This window comes from Manis javanica, chromosome 17 (assembly GCF_040802235.1).
Source record: "Manis javanica isolate MJ-LG chromosome 17, MJ_LKY, whole genome shotgun sequence".
Taxonomy (NCBI): domain Eukaryota; kingdom Metazoa; phylum Chordata; class Mammalia; order Pholidota; family Manidae; genus Manis; species Manis javanica.
The window spans coordinates 42,684,366-42,707,448 of record NC_133172.1 but is presented as its reverse complement, the minus strand read 5'-3'; the positions used below and the strand labels follow the sequence as shown (position 1 = coordinate 42,707,448).

Here is a 23,083-nt window from a genome sequence, read left to right as displayed (position 1 = left end):
TTACAACCACTGGGCAGGCTTTCAATACAGGAGGGGCCAGTGACTTCAGCACCACCCTTTTGTCCTTCTCCAGCAACTCCAATTCTGGGGCTGATGGCACCTTTCTCTCCCCTCCCCCGAGTGCCTCCTCTGCTGCAATCTTTACCTTTTCTACTGTGCCTCGCAGCAATGCTACCTCAGTCTTCAGCAGCTCTCTTACCTTCACCTCAATGCTTCACAGCTGACGGTCTCGTGCCACCTCTGCCTGTGCTTCCCTCAGGAGTTTGTCTTTTTCCTTGATGGCCTCTTCCTCCTTCAGAACACATGGCAGCACTGCCGTCTCATCTCCAATGGCACCTTGCTGCAGGCACTCCTGTGTGCTGCCTCCTCTCATATCAATGCCACCTCTTTCTTCAGGGAATCCACAGAAGTTTGTAGCTTGCGTTTTTGTGCCCATTTCTTGGGTCTCTTCTGTAGACCTTTTTAACACTGTGAGAAGCAGCCAACCTACAGTCCCCGCTGCCTCACAAGCACTCTGCTTTTCAGAAGACCAACTTACTATACCAAGGGCCACCCCTACTGCCTCAGGCATCACCTCCACTTGCCTCCAGTCCTGGGGTGGGGCCCAGTCCTCTAGGACGCAAGCCACCTCAGATCACATGCCCTTTGGGGGACAATCCACTGTTTCCCCATTCACGGGGACAGCCCCCTGAAACACCCCTTCCATCAGGGTAGCCTGTCTTTTTCCTTGGTCAACAATGAACCCTGCCGACTTTTGTCAATTGTCTTGCTAATGGTGTCAGCCCCAGGCAAGTTCTCTATGGATTCAATGTGACCAAAAAATTGACAGCAAAACGTTCTTCGGGGTGAAAGAGTTTATTATCCAGCTTGTTCTCCTGGCAGCAGGTCGAGTGCTAGTGTTTCTGCCTCCACGCAGTGCACTGGGCCGAGCTCTCTGTATAGCGCAATAATAGCTTATTGCCTAAAGGTGTGGAAGCGGTAGCCTAGCAACAGGCCAGTTACATCATCAGGTGGTTTAAGTTCAGTGAGGATCCTGGCCATAGGAATCCCAACTTCTCCACACAAACTATAATTTTTGTTTTGCCAATTTACTTTATGCTAACTTTTAAAATTATAAATCTCATCAAGAAACATTTCAATGGCTCATTGATGATCATATGATAGAGCACCTAGTCATTCACATATAACAGAAGACTCTTCCCAATTTGGCAATTGTTAAGTAAGTGTAAAGAAATACATTAAATTCAGTGTAAGAATAATATATAAAAATGAAATTCTGTACATGAGATTCTGTACAGTATTAGAGGTGGATTCCAAATTCAGTTTTGAGTTTTCCAAAGGCCAAAACAAAGAAAATAGAATGACTCACATAAATCCCATTGTCCATTATTCAAAAACAAATTATTTAGAGGTGCTGAGATGAAATATCATTCTCTGCCATTCATGGTCTTCTAACAGTATTAAGTGATTGCTTCCCAATCTCACATACTTAAAACAGACAAAAAATTAAAATACTATGTTTCCAGAGCTCTGTGCCCTGAAATGAGTACCACCTTATTCCACATACTACACATGATAAAGGTATATTACTTTAATATATATATATTTAATATATATAGTTACAGTCTGCTATTTACAAGGAGAGTTCACGTGACTGTATCTCATATGGTTATGTGAACAGAACATAGTAAACACTATGCATGGTGCTGATGACGTTGATAATTAACAAAAGGCAAGATCAAAATGCACTTGACTTATATGCACAGTATTATCTGTTATTTTCCATCTTTTCTCATGCAATATTTATAACAATCCCATAAATAAAGTGTTAAGCTCTTGAATCTCAGTTTCCTTAGGAAAAAAAACGAGGTTAAATTACTTGCCTAGGGTCATGTAGGTAGTAGAAAGCAAAGCTGGGGCTTCAGCTGTTGTGTATTTTACATAGACCCTGTTCCCTTTTACTCTCCAGCAGCTGATAGTCGGCTCACGGTCAGGCTAGAAAGGAGATGTAAATCTTTGAAGATATAATCATACCTTACTTCAAATACCTTATACCTATTCATCCACTGTAGGTAGATAAGGCAGGAAATGTAAGTTTCTTGTCTTTGGGTCATAGTTACACTTTTTTTGAACTGTCCCATCCATCAAAACTAGGGAGATGCATGGTTCCTCTCTGAGTGAAGAATGAATTAATTCATTAAACATAAAATAGTAAAAGAAAAAGGATATACCAGGTGAGACATTTAAGGCCATTGGCTTGATTTTTTGGGGAAGTGAGGTGATGTTCCATTACTGAGGTGGTTGGAATTCCACAGGATAATATTCATCTATCCATAGTTAATCGCATTGGAACACTGGAGCCTAGCCATGGTAGTTACCTGAATTCAAATCTTTAGCATTGTAGCATTGCCAGTGGGGTTAACCAACTACAAATTTATAACATGGCCTCAATTATTGGTGTGTGCTTTAGACATACTTTTTATAGTTAATGAAAAAATGAGTGGAGATTTTAGAAGTCTGAATTTATTCAGTTGTCAAAAGGAGAGTTTGATATATCAAATACAAGTCTCTTTCTTCATATTAAAAAGCCAAACACTTTTCCACTTTTGGCTTTCTTATAAGTATTCAGTGCCACAGAAACACAGGTAAATAATTGGCCATCTCCAGTGCATTCTGGATAATTTACAAGAGATCGAAAGATTATTACATGGGACAGTCAGAGTCAAACTGTATTGTATTTATTACAAATGAAGAATCATCACATGGCCAAAGTCAGCAGTGTATTAATGGACCAGATTTCTGTGTGTGTGTGTGTGTGTGTGTGTGTGTGTAACTTTTTAAATTTAAGGACTTAAGGCTTAAGGATTATGTATTAAGTTCTCTGCTATTAGAATTGACCTGGAAAGATTAGAAGATTATTATCTGTTTACACTGATGAAAATATTTATGAAAATGACAATATTAAAATGACTCGGATTTATCCAAAAAGATCCCAAGTTTAATTTCTAATAGAAAAAAATAAAAGTTATAAAAGATATGACTCCCCATCTTTAAGATTTGGGTCTGCCCTTTTGCTGGGTTTTTGATGTTCATCTTTCAATATGTAGCCAGTCAAACACGTAACAGAACAAAAATTGGTGTGTTCTACCCAGGATAAACAAAGAGATAAATCTTTGTTGCACACAGCATTTATTTTTCCTTTGTGTACTGGACCTTATTGATAAAATGAAGCTTTCTTCATCAAGGAAACCTCTTCCAATTTATTCAGAGACGGTCTTTATCAAGCTAAGCCCCAGTAAATGTTGTTTGGAAATAGTAACATACCTTTTTTCAACAGTCAAACACTTGCTATTTTTCCTTCGTGAACGGTCAGATCCCATAATCACCATGTTAATAAACACCCTAGTTAATGGAAGTTGAAACACACACATGCTTTTAAGAAGAAAGTTGAGTTGCAACGGTAAAATGAAATACCCTCAATGCTGATGTTATTTTTTCCTTCCCATAGGGAACCACAGTCAGATATCACGAGTACCTGTTGCTATTAAAGTGCTGGATGTCAATGACAACGCCCCTGAATTCGCATCCGAGTATGAGGCATTTTTATGTGAAAATGGAAAACCTGGCCAAGTAAATATCTCCATGTTGTTAATGCTGAATATGTTTGTATACAACTGTCTCCTTTTTTGATTAACCTGCATTATAGTGTGCATTTGCATCATTTATGATCTGCAAAATAACAGGCAAGACACATCCAAATGGGAACAGAGAGGGAGTATTTTTCTCTCGGAGATGCTAATTTTCTTCCTACTTGTGACCAAATTGGCTCCTGCTGTGGGACAACCTGCTGTGCTGAGTACCCAGAGCCAAATAACTGTCTTAAAATATCTCAGGATATGGACGATTATCAGGGGAGGTCTTAGAGTGATAGGGCCAAAATGTTACCCTTCAAATGTCAGGAAGCAAGAGAAAAGCTCAAGCGGGGACCAGGTGTGTTTCATAGCAAACATAGAAATAACCCATAATAGGGAAGCTGAAAAACCAGTAGCAGGAAGTGAATTTTGAAACCTGTAAAAATTAGATATATTTAGATAAACATAATATGAACAACATGTTTTAGACAGGCTAGTGAAGCATCTTATAATTGTGTATTGATGGGACATTTTTACTTTTACTCGTCTCATGTAGCGTAGATAGAGAAAAACAAAGACAGAGAGATGGAGATGGAGGAAGGAATAAAGGAAGGATGGAGATGGAAGAACAGAAGGAGGGGAGATGAGGGAGGGAGGAAGAAAGCTAAGAAGGAACAAAAACAACAACAAAACCTGCTATGCTCTGAATGTCAAAATGGAAATAGTCTATGTAAAGTTCTCAGAAACACAAATGTAATAGATTTATTTTAACAAGGTGCCAAAGTACTGTATGTTTAAGAAATTTATCGTTTTTCAACTTCCTAATTTATTTCTGGATGGTGACATTTTAATTTAAATAAACAGCAGCTGACAGCATGACACTGGAGTTGTTAATCTAACTATTCTTGTGCCTCCTGTGGGTGTTAGGAATTAAACTTACTATTTGCTGAGCAGCTTACCTGACAAAAGTCAGAGGAGTTTTCCCACCTAAAGAAAGGAATAGCACTGTAGCTCTATACTTTTGTATTTAATATTACAAAAGATCAATGTGATACCCACCTATAAAACAGTGGACATTTTCCCTTAGACTATTTTCATATATCTGAAGGATTAGCATTGGTTCCTTCTACCGAAATAAGACACATACACATGCATGTGCACGCACACACACACACACACACACACACATACACAAAGCTAAAATTTTAATAACACTGATTAAAACACTTAGACATCATAAATGTTAGTACAATCAAAATATTCACCTTTAGTAGCAATATGCTCTTTCTTAAATAATATTCTAACATTAGTTTAAGTGCTTCTTAATTTCATCATGTGGAATTGCCCTCTGCTATATCTTTTGAGCATTTCCATTTGTGATCCTTTGAGCACGGAGTGTGTATATATGTATGTATATATATATTTGGCAGTAAATATTTAGCTAAGTTGTTGGTGGATTGAGTTGGCAGAGAGTCTGATCAAAATATATGCAGGTCAGTTTCAAGGATATGGCTGTATGGGGCAGATCATTGTTGGGGTAATATAGCCAATCACAGACTTATAAGCCAACTGTTTTTGATCATGAATAATCTGTCAAATGCTTTAGAATTTAAATAAAACTCCATTGTTCATGCAAAACTCATCACATGAGTTCAGAGAGTCAATGGCATTGATATTTCAAAAATCCCACATTGGCTTCACTTGTGATACTGACATGCATGCCTTTGGACCTCTAGGAATCTGGAGGTTTACCCTGTGGATTTTGACTGTTTCCAAGGTTTTAATGATTCCTCAGCAGTTCATATCAGAAAAAAAATGCATTGTTTCCTCACCGTTTCTTTGCAAGATCAAAATAAAAGAAAAGTTGATTCTTTGTTCTATGACTTTTGCAAATCAAAGTGAATGACTCATTCTGTGAAGAAGTGTTTATGTTGTGTGTGTGTCCACTGCACTATCTTTCCTCAAATGAATCTGTTTAGGCCTGTTTATTAGAGTTCATATTTACACAAAGAGATGAGATCTTTGTTCAGTATAATTTTTGGACATAGACTGGTTCATATACGTGTAGTTGTTCAAACTCTTGAATTCCTTGAATCCTCTGTGCTAGTCAGAATTCATGTTTGATTCATTACGTTATTCCTAGGTCACTTTTAATGACTCAAGTATCTCATTTTTATATTTAACATTATCCAAAATTCATATTTGTTACCCACACTAGTGTTCATTTAGATTAAGTTCAACATAGATGCACTTTTCATCATCTCTCATAATACCACGCAAATCAGTGACTCACTTTGAAATTAAAATGTTCATTATTAGGTGATCACACACTCATGAAAAACAGCTGTTGAAAACTGAATTATCGTTAAATTCAGTCATTTCAGTATTTTCAATAATTAATGTCTGCTTTAACACAGTCTCAGAGAAAAGAGTATGGGTGACTTTGAAATGTCTGGTTTGCCTGGAAGGTATGGATTTGAAGCTAAATTTGAAGGGAATCAGCTTCTTGGGAGATGGTGATCCTTAGCAGTAATCAAGGATGAGGCATTAAAAAAAAACAACCATCTGTAAAAGTCTTCTGGATCGAGAGAGCCTTTAAAAATATGTTTTTAAAACATCTCACCAAATGAAAACTGATATGAACATGAACATAGAGAATTCTGCTGTGCTTGACTCTTTTCCTCTAAATTGGACTAATTTAAGCAAAGAATTTTTAAAAAGTAAGAAAAAAAGGAAGAATGAGGGAGGGAGGCCATCTTCTTCATTTCTAGGCATAGATCTCCAGTTTGTGAGGTATCTGAGCTAAAATTGCCATAAGTTCACTTTGAAAGTAGAATTGGAAATCATACCTGCTTCTAACCACCTTTTCATGGTTCTGACGTGAAAGATGACATTTTTTGAACTTCTTTCCTTAAGAGACTGACAACCACCTATGACAGAAATAGTTCACAGTCCCTTTTATACAAAATCAACACGAATCCCTTTTGACTAGAATCATTTAAAATAATCCCTCCATTACATTATTAAATGTTAATTTGGTGTTTTCTGTTGCTAGTTACTTCCATTTTTATCAATTTTCCCCCAGTAGTTAAAGGTGATTTATCTTAAGTCAAAAGTTGTAAGATGCTATATATATCTTTAGTGTCCAATTCAATGACGGTATGATAGAGTTGTCTACAGATTACTTGACCATCAGTACAACAGAATGTATAAAAAATTCTTTTCACTTATTCCTCTCTAATGGCCAAGGCAGAAATGAGGATATGGCTTAAGGATTTCCTAATTAGAAAGCAAAATATATGACGGACAGTTCATGTGTCTAATAGGATGGTAGGTTTAAGTTAGTCAGTAAATACTTATTCAACACAAACTCCCTGCCAGGACTTGATTAGGTACTGGGGATCTAGTGGCAAATGACATCCTAAACAGTAGTCTTTTTTCTGTCAGTCAAGTATGTAATAAAATTAGAAATGATAGAAGTGCAAGAAAACACCTCAAATCCTCCGGGCAGGAAGGAGACTGAAGAGATGGGGGGATGGAGCTCTCTTCATGAAAAGGCTTCTTAATATAGGACATGTCTCACCAGAGACAGGAAACCTCTATCCTTTGTTGAATCAGAGGCAGCTGGGGCTAAACCAGGTTTTTTCTAAAGAGAATGGTAATCTGGCTGGACAGGTAGAGGAACAGATAACACATGGAGAAATGAATGTCTTCCTTCATTACGCTTGGAAACAGCACATTCAAACCAAAGATGAAAAGTATAGAGAACCTCAGTGATCATGCTGGCCAGAGTGCCTTCCCACAACTTTGGTCTACAACTTGTTCCCTTGCTAGGGTCTCTCTAGGCTTTTATTTTAGATGCTAACCTCTTGCTCACCATACCTGCAGAAGTAGGGTGATCTGCTCTGGGTGCTTGGTTAATACAGGGGTGGAACTGAAAACATTGTATTTCTAGGTGTGAGTCAAGGTCTCTTGTTTAGTCTCAGAGAATATTTATTGTTTGAGAATTAGTTGACAGATTACTTCAGCTTTTTCCTTCAGGAAGGAACGTCCCCCTGTAACTATAAATTAATCAAATGGAGTATTTATAGTTCAAACTTCATCACCATCTTTAGAAGTTGAGATGTACTTTTTGGCATCAAGTTAATTATGTTTGGCTAACCTCTTTTAATCCCTTCTTTCTCTGACTGATAATGCAGCAATATAAAGGTTGCTTATTCTGGGAATATCACAGGTCCCCCCAAAGAATAATAATCTATGTTTCTAGATCTGTATCTAGCTAATGCTTGGCATGTAATGAAGATTCATAGTATTTTAAACTCCTTGTTCTAATTCAACTCATTCAGCAGGAACAAACATCTCAATAATCAGTTCCTCAGAGCACCTTGGTAGCACGTGCTTCACCCCCAGACACACAGTGCACCAGCTGACCTCTTCAAATGAAAAATCATCTACTAATCGAACAATATTTACTGTGCATCTACAAGATGCTAAGTACTATGATATGACCTGGGGAAATGTAAAAAGGATAAAAAGTGTTCTTTCTCATGGAACTTAATGAGGAAGATGGATTAATTCTAAAAAATAGAAGGAATAAACAATACACATTTTTTGAAAATTGGGTTGAAAGAAACATTGATGTAATCACCCAGCAGGGGACAAAGGAAAAGCAAAGATCTATTTTATATAGCATTGTCAGAGACAGCTACTTTTTAAATGGGCATGATTTAAGCTGAAAATGAAAAAAGAAAAGAAAAATGAGACAGGGCAAGGTACACAAGAAGAGAAAGCAAGAGCCTTCTAGCTAGGAGGATAAGCTTGTGCAAAGGCCCTGAGGAGAAAGACCTTGGTAGTTTGAAGAACTGAAGACATCTGAGGTTGAGCATAGTCAGTGGAATAAGCAGGTGTAATAATAAGGATGTTATAAGAATAAGATGAGATGAAAAGAGTTTATGTTTGAATAAAATCTGCACACAACACACACACACACACACACACACACACACACACACACACACAATTAAGCAGGAAGAGAAGTTAGAAGGCTGGAGTTGCAAAAGATAATGCCTGGTGTCAGTTGGTGGCAGTGGAGATGGAGAGGGTGATCACAGGCTGTGTGCTTACGTGAATGAAATAATATGTATAAACATCAAACATGTAATCAGCATCACCACTCTGGAACTCGATGATGCCAACAGTTCTCACACAGAGGGGAGCTGAGACTGAAAAAGAATGAGGGTCTTCCCTAAGGCCATGAAAAGTGGTAAAGATGGGTTTCAAAGTCTGTGCAAGGAGTCCCACTTTCTGCCCTTTCTAGGAACTCATACTGTTTCCCAAGGAAGTGGACTTTGAAACTCCATTGCCTGGGTGACACGCTTCTTAGAAAAATGATAACTATAAAATGCTGATAAAGAATGAGCACTTTTCAAGAGAGAAAAATCAGTTCCAATGACCAATAACATGCTTTATACAAAAGCATTCCACGAAAACTTAAGTGAAAAGAAATAAACCTTAATAAGAAAAGGAAAAAGTTATTCCCTGATAAACAATAGCAATGAATGAATTTGCTCCCCTATGTTTTAGTTTCTGTTGGTCTTTTTCTAATAAATGTGAAAGAATGACATGAAATTATGGCATTTTATAACGTTCATGAAACAATAAATATAGGAGATTTAATTTTAACTTTCCTGCCAGAAGGCATCTTTCAGGATCTATCTGCATACACAAGAGGGAGAGAGGATTGATTTTAACACAGATGAAATTGATGGCCTCAACAAAATGTATAAGATACTATTTTCATTTTATTATGGGTGGAGTAAGGAGATGGCAAATTAGCGGAAGCATAAAACAATATTTAAAGAAACCATATGACAAAAACATATTTCAAGACAGTCATTAATGGAAGTATAACTTCTAGAGCACAACTTTGACAGAGGAAAAACCTTAACTAAAAAATACAGTGGAAGGTTTTGAAACTAGAACAATCTAAGTGTGTCACAGCTCTGCCATAGATTAGTTTCATGACCGTGGGCCTTAACCTCTGTTAGTTTAAACTTTCATATTTTAGGAATATCTAGTTCAATAGCAGGTGCTCAATAAGTAATTATAGTTGTTAGTAGTATATATTTAACTAGTCTTATAGTCTGAAAAGCAAAGTCTACTTTATTAGTGTTGTTCCTATTGTTTTTATTGCTGCTGTTATTATAACTGTGAGCTTTGATTTGGAGGACACTATAAATAACCCCTAAATGGGTCAGTATAACAGAGGACAAGCTATTCCCTGTATTAGAATAACTCTTCCTCTGATAATTCATAAGTATTTTATTTGTTAAGGGTGAAGGAAGGGCTTGCACACCTCCCCATATGAATCTGTGAGTCAGTTTTCTCAAATACACTGGAATCAACTTATGGGAACACGTACAAACTAAATCTCTGTTAAAGTCATGCTTGCAGCCTCTATATGCTTTGGCTGAAACTCTTGCATGATTCCAAATTCCATGTTTTTTCTGATCACCTATATGAGATTGGTATAAAGAAATGATACAAAAGATTATCTAAAAATCTTGGGCTATTGTAGACTGATGCATTTTATCTGTTTTAGTTTCAACCTACAAGGGACTGAATGAGAATTTAGGATGGAAGCAAGGGAATTATGTGCAGGCTTCTTTCCCTTTGTTCCTGGAAGCCATGTTTATGGCCATCGCCTTCTGGAAAAAAATAAAATTGACACCAGAGAGCAGGAGGTCTTAGGCCAAGGATTGTGCGAGTGACATAAATTGGCCAAGACCTGGTACCAAGAGAGGCTGATGTTATTGGAAGGGCAGAGAAGGAAATGGAAATAGTGCTGTAACTACCAGGCTATATAGATTCAACACTTCCACAACAGAGGTTGACAGTCTTCCAGGCCTTTAAAACTCAGAGAGAGTTTTAGAAGGGAGCATTTCTCAAAGTGAGTGACTGAGAGAACTTTGTAGGGTGTATCATAGCACGTCAATACATGGTCTGGTGTGGTGTGTGTGTGTGCGTATGAGCGTGTTTTACTTAATAAGGCCGGGAAGCACTGAATTAAACAAAGTTAAACAACATTATCTTCTGTTTGTTTTAACTGTACGATCCCCTTGCATTTATTAATACATATGAATCACCAGAGGACTATGTGGTGTTTGGCATTTCCCAAACATAGTTGATTACAAAATCTTTCAAATTTCCTTCTGAGAAAACTAAAGAACAAGTGGTAAATGGAACCCAGTTGAAAAAATCTTGCTCTGGGAGGATAAAGAATAGGATACATTTTCAGCCTAGGAAGTAATGTTGATAATTTTAAAGAAGCAGTAGGAAATTTTCCTGTGAGGTAATACAGTAGATGATGGAGAGGATAGGAGATTGAAAAAACAGTTGAGACTTCTACGCTATGTTAAAAACTGTAGATTTTGCCCTACTAAAGAGCTTTTCAAAGCAGAGCTGATGATGGGGTAATTTAAAAAAAAAAATATTGATCATTTCAGAAGTGCATAAAATACACACAAATGTTATAGGGTCCAGCAAAATAAAGTCAGAGGTCGGAGAAGCTGGAAAATACTAACTTTGAATAAACATACTCTTTAGGAGTCCTTGCTTTGTATGATTTTACCTCAACTTAGTTTCAGGAAAGGAAAGGGGAGTGAAAAAGACTGAAACAGAGGAAACTGTCAGAAGTTTGGATTTATGAAGGCATAGAGCCCAGGTTCTACCTAGAGGACTAAGGACTTCACAGCGTTAAAAGAGAGTTATAAAATCTAATCTACATCCTGTTATATTTTCTATAGGTTAAAATTATAAGATACATGGTCTGAATTGCCATCTAATACGTTTTAAAGACAGAAGTTGAGTTTTTTTAATGCAAAATAATATGTGACATGGGGTAACACATTGGGCAGGAAAAGAAACACCTTGGTGGATACTGGATTACCATGCAAATTATAAAAACACATCCAGGAGCTAGCCATTAAATGGATAGAAAAAGTGCTTATACTTGAACTATATATTATACAGTTGTGAAACAGTTGTGGGAAATTGGCTCATTGTGTGAATTTTCATATAATTTCTCAAATTTCTATATTTCCTCTCTATTAAAGTTATCATCATTATAACAATTTCTCTTGTATGCATAATTTTTATTTTCAAGGGCCTCTCTTTTAGGCAATGGTTCTTAACCTTTTTTGTCTTGTTTCCTTTAGTCATGAAAACCAGTGATCTTGTGATAAAAGCTATGGATTTTCCCTTTATTTAGGTGCATATATAAAATAATTTTATACAATTTTACTTTTGTGCTGAAAGGTTTAAATCCTGTGATACACCCCTTCCTTTTCTGAGTTTAAAACCAAAGCTCTAAGTAATAAAAGTCAGTATTTCAGGACCGGTAATATTGATAATCATAAATAAATTGGCAATCATAGGCAGAAGAATAAATAGAAAACCACAAATTAAGTTGCGCTTTCCACACGCCTTTGACTTCTGTCCTCTCATTCCCTCCTTTTCTACCACCTTGCAATTTGTATCACAACAGAAAGATTGGCCAAGAAAAAAGATAAGTAAGTCTTACCTGAGAAAGTGACAGTGTGCGGTGACTGCAGACAGTGTGTTGGCTATGACGGCTGAGTGTCCCTGGAGAATACTGTATATTCCAGAAGCCTTGGAAAATATTCCAAAAGTTGCAACAGAATAGTCCTCTCTTACCTTGCCCACACTTGGTAAGAACTATGATTTCTAAATCTCCATTTTTGTGCTATCGGTCAGAATCAGAAGGGAACCTTTACACCTGGAAAGCAAAGCAAAAGAGCAGCAAGAATAGATAAGTTCATTCTTATGCAATCTCTAAAACATTGAAGGCCTGGGCCCCAATTTAATTGCAGTATATGTACAGAATGTATGAATGCAACAGGATTCTGAGGCAGCCTGATATACCGGGGCAGGAGGATATAGGTGGTTTGTTACCAGCTATGTCTGGGATCAGATGTTATATGAGATCTCTGACGCACTGAAGTTCTGATAAGTCTTTTACCTACTCCCATGGTTATGTAAGAATTAATGATGATACTGAAACATGCCTGACATAATGTGTTCATCCAGTCATTTATTCATTTAGACAATACTTATTCAACAGTTACCATATGCCAGATACTGTTTTAACTTCGGTGAAGGGGAAAATAGCATCCTATGTTATCATGGCTGGCACCTAAGAACAAATCAATGAATAATGTCTGCAGGAACTCATAGGGCATATTACAGTAGATCCCATGATTGTTTTATGGTTGTGAACAGATCTGATCATCAGAAATGTATTTTTTGTCATGCTGCTTGCCTTTTAAAGGATTAATAATGACAGTGATACCCTACTGCTATTAAATATTGTGCATTAATGTAAAATAGCCTAAAGTTTAATAAACTCTCCTAAATAAAAACAGTCCAACTTAGGTATAGTGTAATTGATAAACAATTAATAATTCTTAATAAAACTGAGTCAGAATTGTGATATGGTTCCACAATTCTCCTATTTTTTTCCCCAGTTTCATGCCTTAAAAAGGTTATTTAACTTCAAACCAGTAGTCTCAAGAAATAGAACAGTATCGGCTCCCACAGAATTTCAAGCATGGCTCTGAAGTTCATTTCCTTATTCCAACATCCCAGATATGCTTTGTTTTTCTGAGATGTGTATTAGTGGTCACCTTCCCTTGAAATTAATTCACAGTAAATGATCAAACATTAGATTTCCAACTGCATCCTAACTTTACTGGTAGAAAGAAATATATTTGAACTAAATGTTGTATTCTTAGGCTTAAAAATCTTCGACTGCTTCAGAAATTTTTGTATCTTTCCATGAAATAGTTCAATTACTAACAATTAACTGATGTCACAGAAGCTCGCAGTGGGAAGTGTGCGTGGTTTTCATTTGCCATCTACTCAGTGTGCCTATACAATCATCTGTGTGAAGATCCACTTTCTTGAATAAATCTGTTCCTTTTTATTCTATTGTTTAAAGCTAAGTGTATTCAGATGTTACTATGTCAATGAAAATTTCAGCCTTTTAAGCATGGGTATCTTGATGCATTTTAATAGCATAAAGTCCTTCAAGTGATCTACCAGGCATCTACTTTTTTTTTGTATGCTTTTAAAAATCTAATACACACAAGGATTTTTTACATTGCTATAGTGTCTCTTAAACTCTGTAATATTACATCCAGTCTCATATTTATAACATGTACTTTACTTTCAGAAATTGAAGTTGTATTCAATTTTGTAGGATCTGTGATAAAAAATGTGACAAACAACTTTGCAGTTTTTTTTATAGGTTGGAATTGTTTCCTTAGGACAGATCGCAGACTTTATTTTTAAATATTGGACAATATAATTATGTATCAGATACTTTGAATTGCAAGTGAGCCAATTAGAAGTATTAGGTGGCAAGGAAACAAGTTTCAGCCAAAGCTAAACAAAAATTGTAAATTATTGAAAATAACATTTCTCATGAAATTATATCAAGGAAACTGAAAAGCCCAAAAATCCACTTGAGAATCATTTTAAGTTATTTCCAGTGATTTTTAAAAAGGCTAAAATCTGTCAACTGTAGATAAACTTCTTAGAAGAATAGAATGTACCTGGTTTTACACTATGTTGTTAAAAAAAAAAGAACAGAAAGCATACAAAGACTTCTGGGATTTTATTCAGGTTGTTAAATTTGGTATAAAAAATGTCATTACTGGAAACCCTAAAATGCTGAGTTTCATTGGCTGCTTTTTCTGCCTTATTCTTGATTATCATGTAACTAATGAGAGTTCTATACCTAATGGGATTCCTATTGTAACTTTAAAAGAGAGCTATTTTCATTTGTTGTCCATTGTGTAATATTCATCTACCTCACACACCATCTTTATGGAGCCTGGTGTCTACTGTGAGATAAAGTTGCCAACAGTGGCCACCTGCATTAAAATAAAATGAAGTGTCAAAAATGGCTTAAACCAAAGTCTTAACTATAGCCAGTTCATGGGATTTGGGGAAGTTGATTTAAAGATTCACCATGTCATCATTTTTCCCCAACACTTCATGTACTGCGCTTGATGCGAGCCTGACAACACAAACTTTCTTAGTCAATAACAAGGGAGTGTCAACACCAATTTTCAGCCTTACCTCAAAACAGTGGATCTCAGAGTTTAAGCATGCATTAGAATTATCTAGAAGACTGTTTAAAATGCAGACATCTAGGCCCTGCCCCAAAACTTTCTGGGTCAGTAGGCTCAATAAATTGTATGTTTAACAGAGTTCCTGGCTTTAATAAATGGTGGAAAAAACATTCCGTACAGGTGTAATGTTTAGACCAAACTTATGAAATGTGGTATGACAGGTAATTATACTCCTTTACTTCAGGTAAGCTAAATTATGGCATCTTTAGTTTTGGTCTTGGTAGATTAACTAACCAATAACTCAGAAGTACTCACCAGCATGTATGAGTCTTTTTCATGCAGATTACATAGAGGGATTACGAACGGTATTACTTTTAGGAGTTCTATCCGTTAAATATACTATAAGAATGAATTTAGTTATGCGTGATTTCCACCCCAGAATATCATGAAAACCTTTTTCCTTTGCCCTTCTTTTTCCCAAGTGCTCACACGCTTCCCAGAGTTACTTCAACAGGAGCACCTGGGAATAAAAGTCCTTTTGAAACAAAATTAGATAAAGGAAGAAGGGGATGTTACAATAGCTCACAAGTAACTTTTTCCCTCACTGTACTTTATAATTGCCTAAAAGAAGGTGCCTGTCAAGTTCTTGAGTATTTGTACAGGTAGGCTATCCCTAAAAGAGTTATCTGTGTTTTACAGCTTCTCTCCTTGTACTTAAGATTCTTCCCATGTTATAAAAGTGGAAGCCTGTTCTCTGTACACTTAAATGCCTGGTGTTTAGCTATAGTAAATATAATTATATTCCCATCTACTCTCATGAGGCCAGGGCCCTGTTTGGGTGACATCAAAATTGTGACATGTACCAAGGTGCTATGCCATGAATAAATAGTAGTGGCCCTAATAAAAAAATAATAATGATGACTAATAATTCATTAAACATATGGTAGGAACCAGACACTGTAGAGATTGACATGAATTTACATCAATAATCAAAACAACTCTATCAGAAAGGTACCTTTTTTATTTGTAATTTAGGAAGACAAAGAAACTTCCTGAGTTCCAGGGAGAGTTAAGTAACCTCTCCATGTCACCCAGTGAGTACAGGGTGAAACTGACTTCTTTCCAGGCAGCATTATTTCAGAGGCCATCAACTTAAGGACCTTGGTTGTCTTTACCATGAGTTATATTTTGTGTTTTTTTTGTTATGTTGTTACTCAAACTAAATACAATTATAAGACATTTCCTAGGGTCTCTAACAAAAGTCAAAGTAAGAATATGTTTCATTTTAAAAACTGAGAAATACAAGCTGAGAGGTTATTTCATTTATGCCTCAGATAACCTCAATGCACTGCTTGTCATCCAGCATGTGCTTGATACAATGCAAACCTCCAGAGCTGCAGAAAACATTCTTAAATTGTGGTTCTCACACTTGTTTAGGTGATGAAGTTACAAGGTCATAGCACCCCTTGCTCAAAAAGAAGTGATCCTTCGTTTTTCCTCTTGAATGAAATTGTCCAAGCTGAATGGGACAAAATTAGTCAGACATCATAAATAAGGCATTGTCATTACATTATCTAAATTTCATAAACCGGAGAGCATTTCCCTGTTTTTTTATAACAAATCTGATGTCACCTTGTCTCTATATTTCCTCATCATTATTTTGTAGAAATTATCTTTTAGTTATTTACAATAGTGGTTTAAGCTGTAATTTTTACTACATTAACTGTTGCCCAGTGTTTCATATCAAAGTGATTAATATCACAGGATCATAACTACAAATTATTAAGCTAAGTCTCCAACACCTCAAGAAACAATTTAGCACTAAGTTAATGCAGCTTTGCAAAGTAAATAAGCACATTCAACCAGCACCAAGTATGTGTATCTATCCAAACAATTCTCTGCACAGTGGTAATTCTTCTAATCCCTGTAATTTATTCATCTCAGGATACACTCCAAAGCATTTGTTTGCATGTGTTACCCACTAGCTTTAAAAACAGTGTTCATGACTGGGGAGGGAACAGATGCAACTCTTCAGAAAGGTTTGTTTCAGTGATGTTTGTGCCGAGGAACATTCTATTTGGCAAACATTTGTAATCTGATGAGTAGAATGAAAGAGGAGTTGTGAGGATTCAAAATGTAGGTCATTTGCCTCCAAGATCCTCCCAAGATCCACCCTTACAATCACTGTAACAGTTCCAAATCTCATTCTAGATGCCTGTATAGACTCAAATTGGAAAGAAACCTGTAATTGCCCAGTGGGATTTTCCAATATCCTTAAATTTGCTCTTTCAAGCCACAGACACCATATGGACACAAAGGTAATGACCTTAATTTTCATCAGTTTCATTCAATTAAATTTGATATAAATTTATCAAAGCTGAGGTTGGAATATGATGAATGCTTCTCCTTATTCTTGGCACAAACCATCCATGACAATTCAGAAAACTGAAGGAAAAAAAGTACTTGGACCAAAGTCTCAGTCCCCTCAGGGGATGTCCCTCAGCCTTTAAAGGCAGTTCGAGCCCTCTGATGTCATCAGAAATGCTGATGTCAGGTTTTATGTTACAGGTCATTCAAACAGTGAGTGCCATGGACAAAGATGATCCCAAGAACGGACACTATTTCTTATACAGTCTTCTTCCAGAAATGGTCAACAATCCGAATTTTACCATCAAGAAAAATGAAGGTAAAATATATGTAGCATCGTGAAACAGCATAGAATATACAGTGGAAAATAGGATGTGATTTCATTATTTGACTGCAAATATCAATGAAATAATTTTGTTTTCCCATAAGCAGTTGAAAACTTGGTGCATCAGCCAAATGGCCTGGTAATTACATCACTTCCTCTTTCCAATGTTGAAACAAGAGATAAAGAACTTGTTCGTGTGAAAGTTAATTTTATCCCAGAGAAGACTTCAATCACCTTACTTTAAAAAGTGAACAGTAAAATTTAACCCCTGTGAAAGTTCCAGGAATTCTGAGATACTGAGATATCTGTTAGGGGAGGAGCTGACTTATACTTCATAGTTGTTCATTTTTAATTGAATGTTTACTAACCCTTTAAGGAAAGCCGATCCTAATTTTGCCTGGATGGTGGATACACATTAGAGGCATCTGTCTTAAGCCTGTACCAATTTTGATAATAGCAATTAGATCAGAAAATCCTTCTTGAAGGACACTCCTTATCAGTATTATTTTGGAGCTAATATGAACTGAATTTTTTGTTACGTCTTTCACATAGGAGAACAGTTAATCCATTTCATTATTTCTTCAGAACCCAACTTGAATTAGCTGTTTCTTTTAACTACTGTCTGTTACATATGAAGGTCATAGATCATTTTTTAAAAAGTCTATCTCATTGTACATTTTTGTTGCCTAAGATGCTATATATTTAACAAGGATTTTTAGCTGTTTATTTTAGCTCAGATACATTTAAGTCTTAGTTTCAGCTGTTTTAGAATGATTAGTAAAATAAATATATTGTCTCTGGCTGTCTTCCGGCTTTACTATAGGCATTTGTTTAGATTTCTGAATGGTGTATATAAAAACTGAACCCCAAAAGAAAAGTAAGATGGAATTCATGACATTAGTTTTGATTATTTGCTATGTTCTATTTCAAGGAGATAGTGAATTTTGATAAAATTTGCTTCACGAAATAAACTAACATTTTATGGCTCTTGTTGAATATATCATGGCCCTACTTTTTAACATAATGCTACTTAATTCTTTGGGGATGCTTTGATAAATGTGCCTGCATTACAGAAAAGGAAATGAGAAAGTCATTCTATAGATATTACTCATTTAGTTCACTTCCACCATTACAAACACCAAAACAAAATCCTGTTCTTTCCCCTCAGTAATGGAGTATTCATTTGTTAGTCTCCCCTCATTAGTAACTCTAATCCAAGCACATTGTCTTTCTTTTTCAGTTAACAATGCCAAGTGTTTTTTTTTTTATGGAAGTTACACAGATGTATCTAAGATGAAAACCCCTCGGAAATCCCAAACTGAGCTGAACGTCTGAGCATAAGTGTGATCTATGTTTATTGTTAATTGTGAGCTAATAGGTACCAGTCATTATTTTTGCATATAAATGCCTTATATTTAAAAATTCTCTGCAAAGAAATGTTTTCCCATCCCAAAGGTGCTGAGGTCCTTGGTGTTTTCTGTGAATTCTGCAATTTCAAGATATGCCTGTTACAGGAACAGTCAGTCAAAGGCATTATGGGAACATGTGGTGAATGGAAGAGAAGGTGTTTGGAGTGCCAGTGAAAGTGTAGTTTTTGTACTCTATTTATTAAGCCCTAAACTTTTTTTTTGTTAAAGTATCATTGATATACAATCTGATGAAGGTTTCACATGAACAACAATGTGGTCTCAACATTCACCCTCATTATCAAGTCCCCTCTCCCACCCACCCCATTGCAGTCAGCATAGTAAGATGCTATGGAGCCATTACTTGTCTTCTCCGTGCTGTACTGCCTTCCCTGTGACCTACCTATATTGCGATTTATGCCCTAAACTTTGCCAAGAAAAGATTTTATTCCTACAGTGAACGAAAATCATGTGTTTTTCTCTAATTTTTGGAATTAGTAGAAAGTAAAAGTTTGTACATTTAGGAAATCTCTTTCTGCCCATCACACATTCAATAAACCGTGTAATAGAATATTAAAAGGCACAAAGATTACCTGTTTCATTTTGAAAGTAGAAAGTGGGAATTACAGTTGTAACTTACCTCACAGATGTGTATGTGTGCATGCATGTGCACGTGTTCATATGAAATAATTGAGAAAAAAGGTGCCAGGTATTGCAAAAAGACTTGGGACAAAAAGACCACTCTTTGTGCCATGAGTCATTTCTTTCAAATTGTGTTTGTTTATTTTGCAGAGAGTGACCAGATAATTTATTATTCCAAGTGGGATATTTTTTTAAGTGAAAGAGGTTGCTGTTTATACTTACACTTATGCCTAGAAAAGCTATAAACCATGACTGTCTTGTGGAAACCAGGGCCTATGTTCTCTGTGATTTGAGATTAAGGATCCACATATTCAACATCTCCACAGAATGAAGCATGAACCCACCAGTGTTGGAAATAGAGTTGTCAAGTTTAGACTCTATTTCCCTTTTCCTAGATCAGAAATTCATGAATTTTGCTCTATAGAACACTACTTTTTTGGCATCTGGACAGCCACTGTAACAGTAGAAAAACAATGTTGTCTCTTTTCAACATGTAAAAGTAATGGAAAGAAGTTGTCAGATTTAAAATGTTGGAGATGTATAGGTAAGCAGGTAGATAAATTAATAGCTATCTCGTTAGCCTAGTGCCCATTTCTTGCTAGTGATGAGAACACATAAACAACCAAAAAAAGATGGAAATGGGAGATAGTCAAATGGTGTAACTATATGTAGAACTTTTGTTTTTCTTAAGATGGACCTTAAAATGGTAAGTAATTGATATTTCTCCCCTGAGAGTATCAGGATTTGTAAATCCCAGCCCTCAAGATGAAGGTTAAGATTTTGAAAGAGTCAATATATCTAAATCCATAATTGATGGGTGGATGATTTCCACTATTTAATTAGATGTTTATAAGGGAGATGGTTTCAGTATTTGGCATTTTCTAAGGAATTTACAGCCATGTCTTTCAACTCAAAGTTACTGTGATCTTTTCCCCCCTCTTATATAGATTGGTCCTTCTGCAATTTTCAGCCAACTAATTCATAATCAAAGATGAAATGAGATAGAAATTAGCTGTCTCTTGTCTCCTCTACAGTTGAGTGATTTCACAAATAATTCTCTTTCTGAATATATGAGAATCATATTTCTGCCAGAATAGGAAAGCAACCTTTGATACAGATAAAGGTGAAAGAAAGGAAGAAAAACATGATAAGTCATTTATATTACATGTACACACCAAACACCACAGTACCCTGATTTTCTAAATTACATGACCCAGACATCAATGCCTCCAACTTCCAGTTGGGTGAGTTTATAAACAAAAGCAGTTTTAGTAACCACATTTCAGTATCGGCTTCCATTCTAACCATGAAAGTGGAAGATACTTAACAGTTAAATAAAACCAGACAGGAAAGATAAATGAACCTTTTACAGATATAGAAATGTCTTGCGTGCAGAAAATCTGAGGTCTACAGAAACCTCATCTTCTCTAGCCTGAACACTGTAGTCAAAAGATTTGGTTGGGAGTGCCAGAAAGTGTGGTGAAATGGGAGTCTTCATGTTTTCTGCTGAACTATTTGAATCATGTGTATGGAGTAATGAGGAAAAATATAAAGCTCAATTCCCTAAAGAGGGCCTGCAGAAAGGAAAGAAGTAGACAGCGAATTAGGACTTAAAACAGCGTGGTTAGTAGCAGAGGCACCAGAGTACCTGATGACACTAATCTTTTGTTTCTAGCCCTGATACCTGATATTTTGACTAATACCGTATTGATAGAAACCTCACTCTAAAGGCATAATTGTGACAATTAATTTGGATAATGTAGATGCTTTGGGGTAAAAGTGCCCTGAGTTATCTTACCTCATGCTTTCTTTTGTTGAGTTTCCATTTCAACTGATTGACCATCATCCAGCAGTATGTACTTTATGTCTTTTTAGCCTTTAGATGCATCCCTTGTAAGAACACAGACTACAGACAAATTACTTTAAGTCTTGGTTTCCCCATCTGTAATACCAGGATAACAATACCTATCTGTCCCATAGGGATGCTGTGGTGGACATGTATAACCTAGGGCTTGGACATCACATTGTGGGGCACATACAAGAACACTCATCGGTAAACAGGACAAGATCCTCATCAGACGAATCCACTAATTCCTGAATTTCCATGCTATGTTCCATCTCTTGCGGCTTATCATTCTCAACCAGGTCTCTTTGAAGTCTTAGCCCTGTTGAGTTTTGAAGGTTGTACAGTAATTCTGAATGTGGCCTCATTGGTAGCTGTGAAAACTCTGAACCTCACTAGAATGCATTAGCAATGGGCGCAGTCTAAAGGGTATTAGAATAGAAAGAAAAAAGGGGACAAGAAGGTGGGGAAAGAATGAAAAGTATTTATCAGCCACAGAAATAGCTGCAGGATTCCTGGATACAGTTTTGAATATGAAAGTGTTTCTTCTTTCTCTGTTGCCAAAATGGAGCTGTGCTTTGTCCACACAATGGCTAACTCTAATTATTTCCAGCTTTTAGGATTACTTTCCATTCTAGCATCTCAAGTTGTCTTAAATCACTTACAACAATCCAACATGCATACTCTGTGGGAATCATTTCCCATAAGCTGAAAAATTAAAAGAACATCTTGCTTTGTGTTGAATAACATTAACTTATCTTAGATTCCTCTTGTAACAAAATTAACATTTGCTCCCTGAAAGTGGAAGTAGATTTCTCCTATCCCAAGCCAGCCAAGAGCCAACTTCTCTCCGGTTGAATCCCCATGTATGCCTCTCCTGTATCAGGATGTAGGTGTTGAGGAGGACAGAGTCCATCTCTTATCTGCCTGTGCCAGCCATGCCCCAGCCAAGCTGAACTGAACCTGAAAGGCCTTTCTGATGATCCACACAGCAAAGAGGGCCACCATGGTAAGCCAACTGTCCTCTTTCAGGCCACCTCAGCCCTCTCTTAGGTTCTTCCATAACACCACACTACTTTGAAACTAACACAGGACTTTCCGGAATAGCATCTCTTTCCTCAAGGGGCCTTTACAAAAAACCGCTGCCCATCAGCTAGAGCAGACCCATCATCACTGGGTTTTGCAGGCAGCCATACCTAAGCTACAAGTGAAGACTGTGTACATGTACGAGTATGATAAAAAACACCTACACATGTCCATCTCCTGTGCGGTGGTCCTGTCTACTCTGCTCACACAGTGAACTTTTCCACAGCACCTCACTCAGCACCAAATATTGACTAGAGGTCTTTTCCATATAAGGTGTCAGCTCTTACCCATACAAACCTTGGCACTTTTCCCCAACACTGAATCATAAAAAGTAGTGCTCAATTTGCATGAAACAGGAGGTCCAACTGGGATCCCAAATATGCAGAACAGCATTATGCATACATGATCCAAAAAGGCTTCTGCTTCAGTAATTCATAATTTATTGTTTATGCTCCTAGCAATGTTCTGTTGATAAAAAGCCATTTATGTTTCATTTTGTCATTTAAACTGTAATTAAGGATGATGTGCAAGCTAAGAAAAATAGATAACAGATCTGTACTTCCACTTTTCAAGTTGCATATGATTGCATAGTTTGGTTCAGAAAGCTAGATTTTCTTTGTTTAAGT

At 36.5% G+C, this 23,083-nt stretch overlaps 1 protein-coding gene across 4 annotated transcripts in view; it reads left to right on the top strand.

Moving 5' to 3' along the window:
* The window catches only part of CDH8 (cadherin 8), a 347,671-nt gene that overhangs the window by 261,847 nt on the left and 62,741 nt on the right, over positions 1-23,083 (top strand). For all 4 annotated transcript variants that reach the window (XM_073225673.1, XM_073225674.1, XM_073225671.1 and 1 more), the window contains 2 exons: positions 3,509-3,630; positions 17,357-17,474. In XM_073225673.1, coding sequence (XP_073081774.1) covers positions 3,509-3,630; positions 17,357-17,474 — 240 coding nt within the window. The remainder of the gene's footprint in view (positions 1-3,508; positions 3,631-17,356; positions 17,475-23,083) is intronic.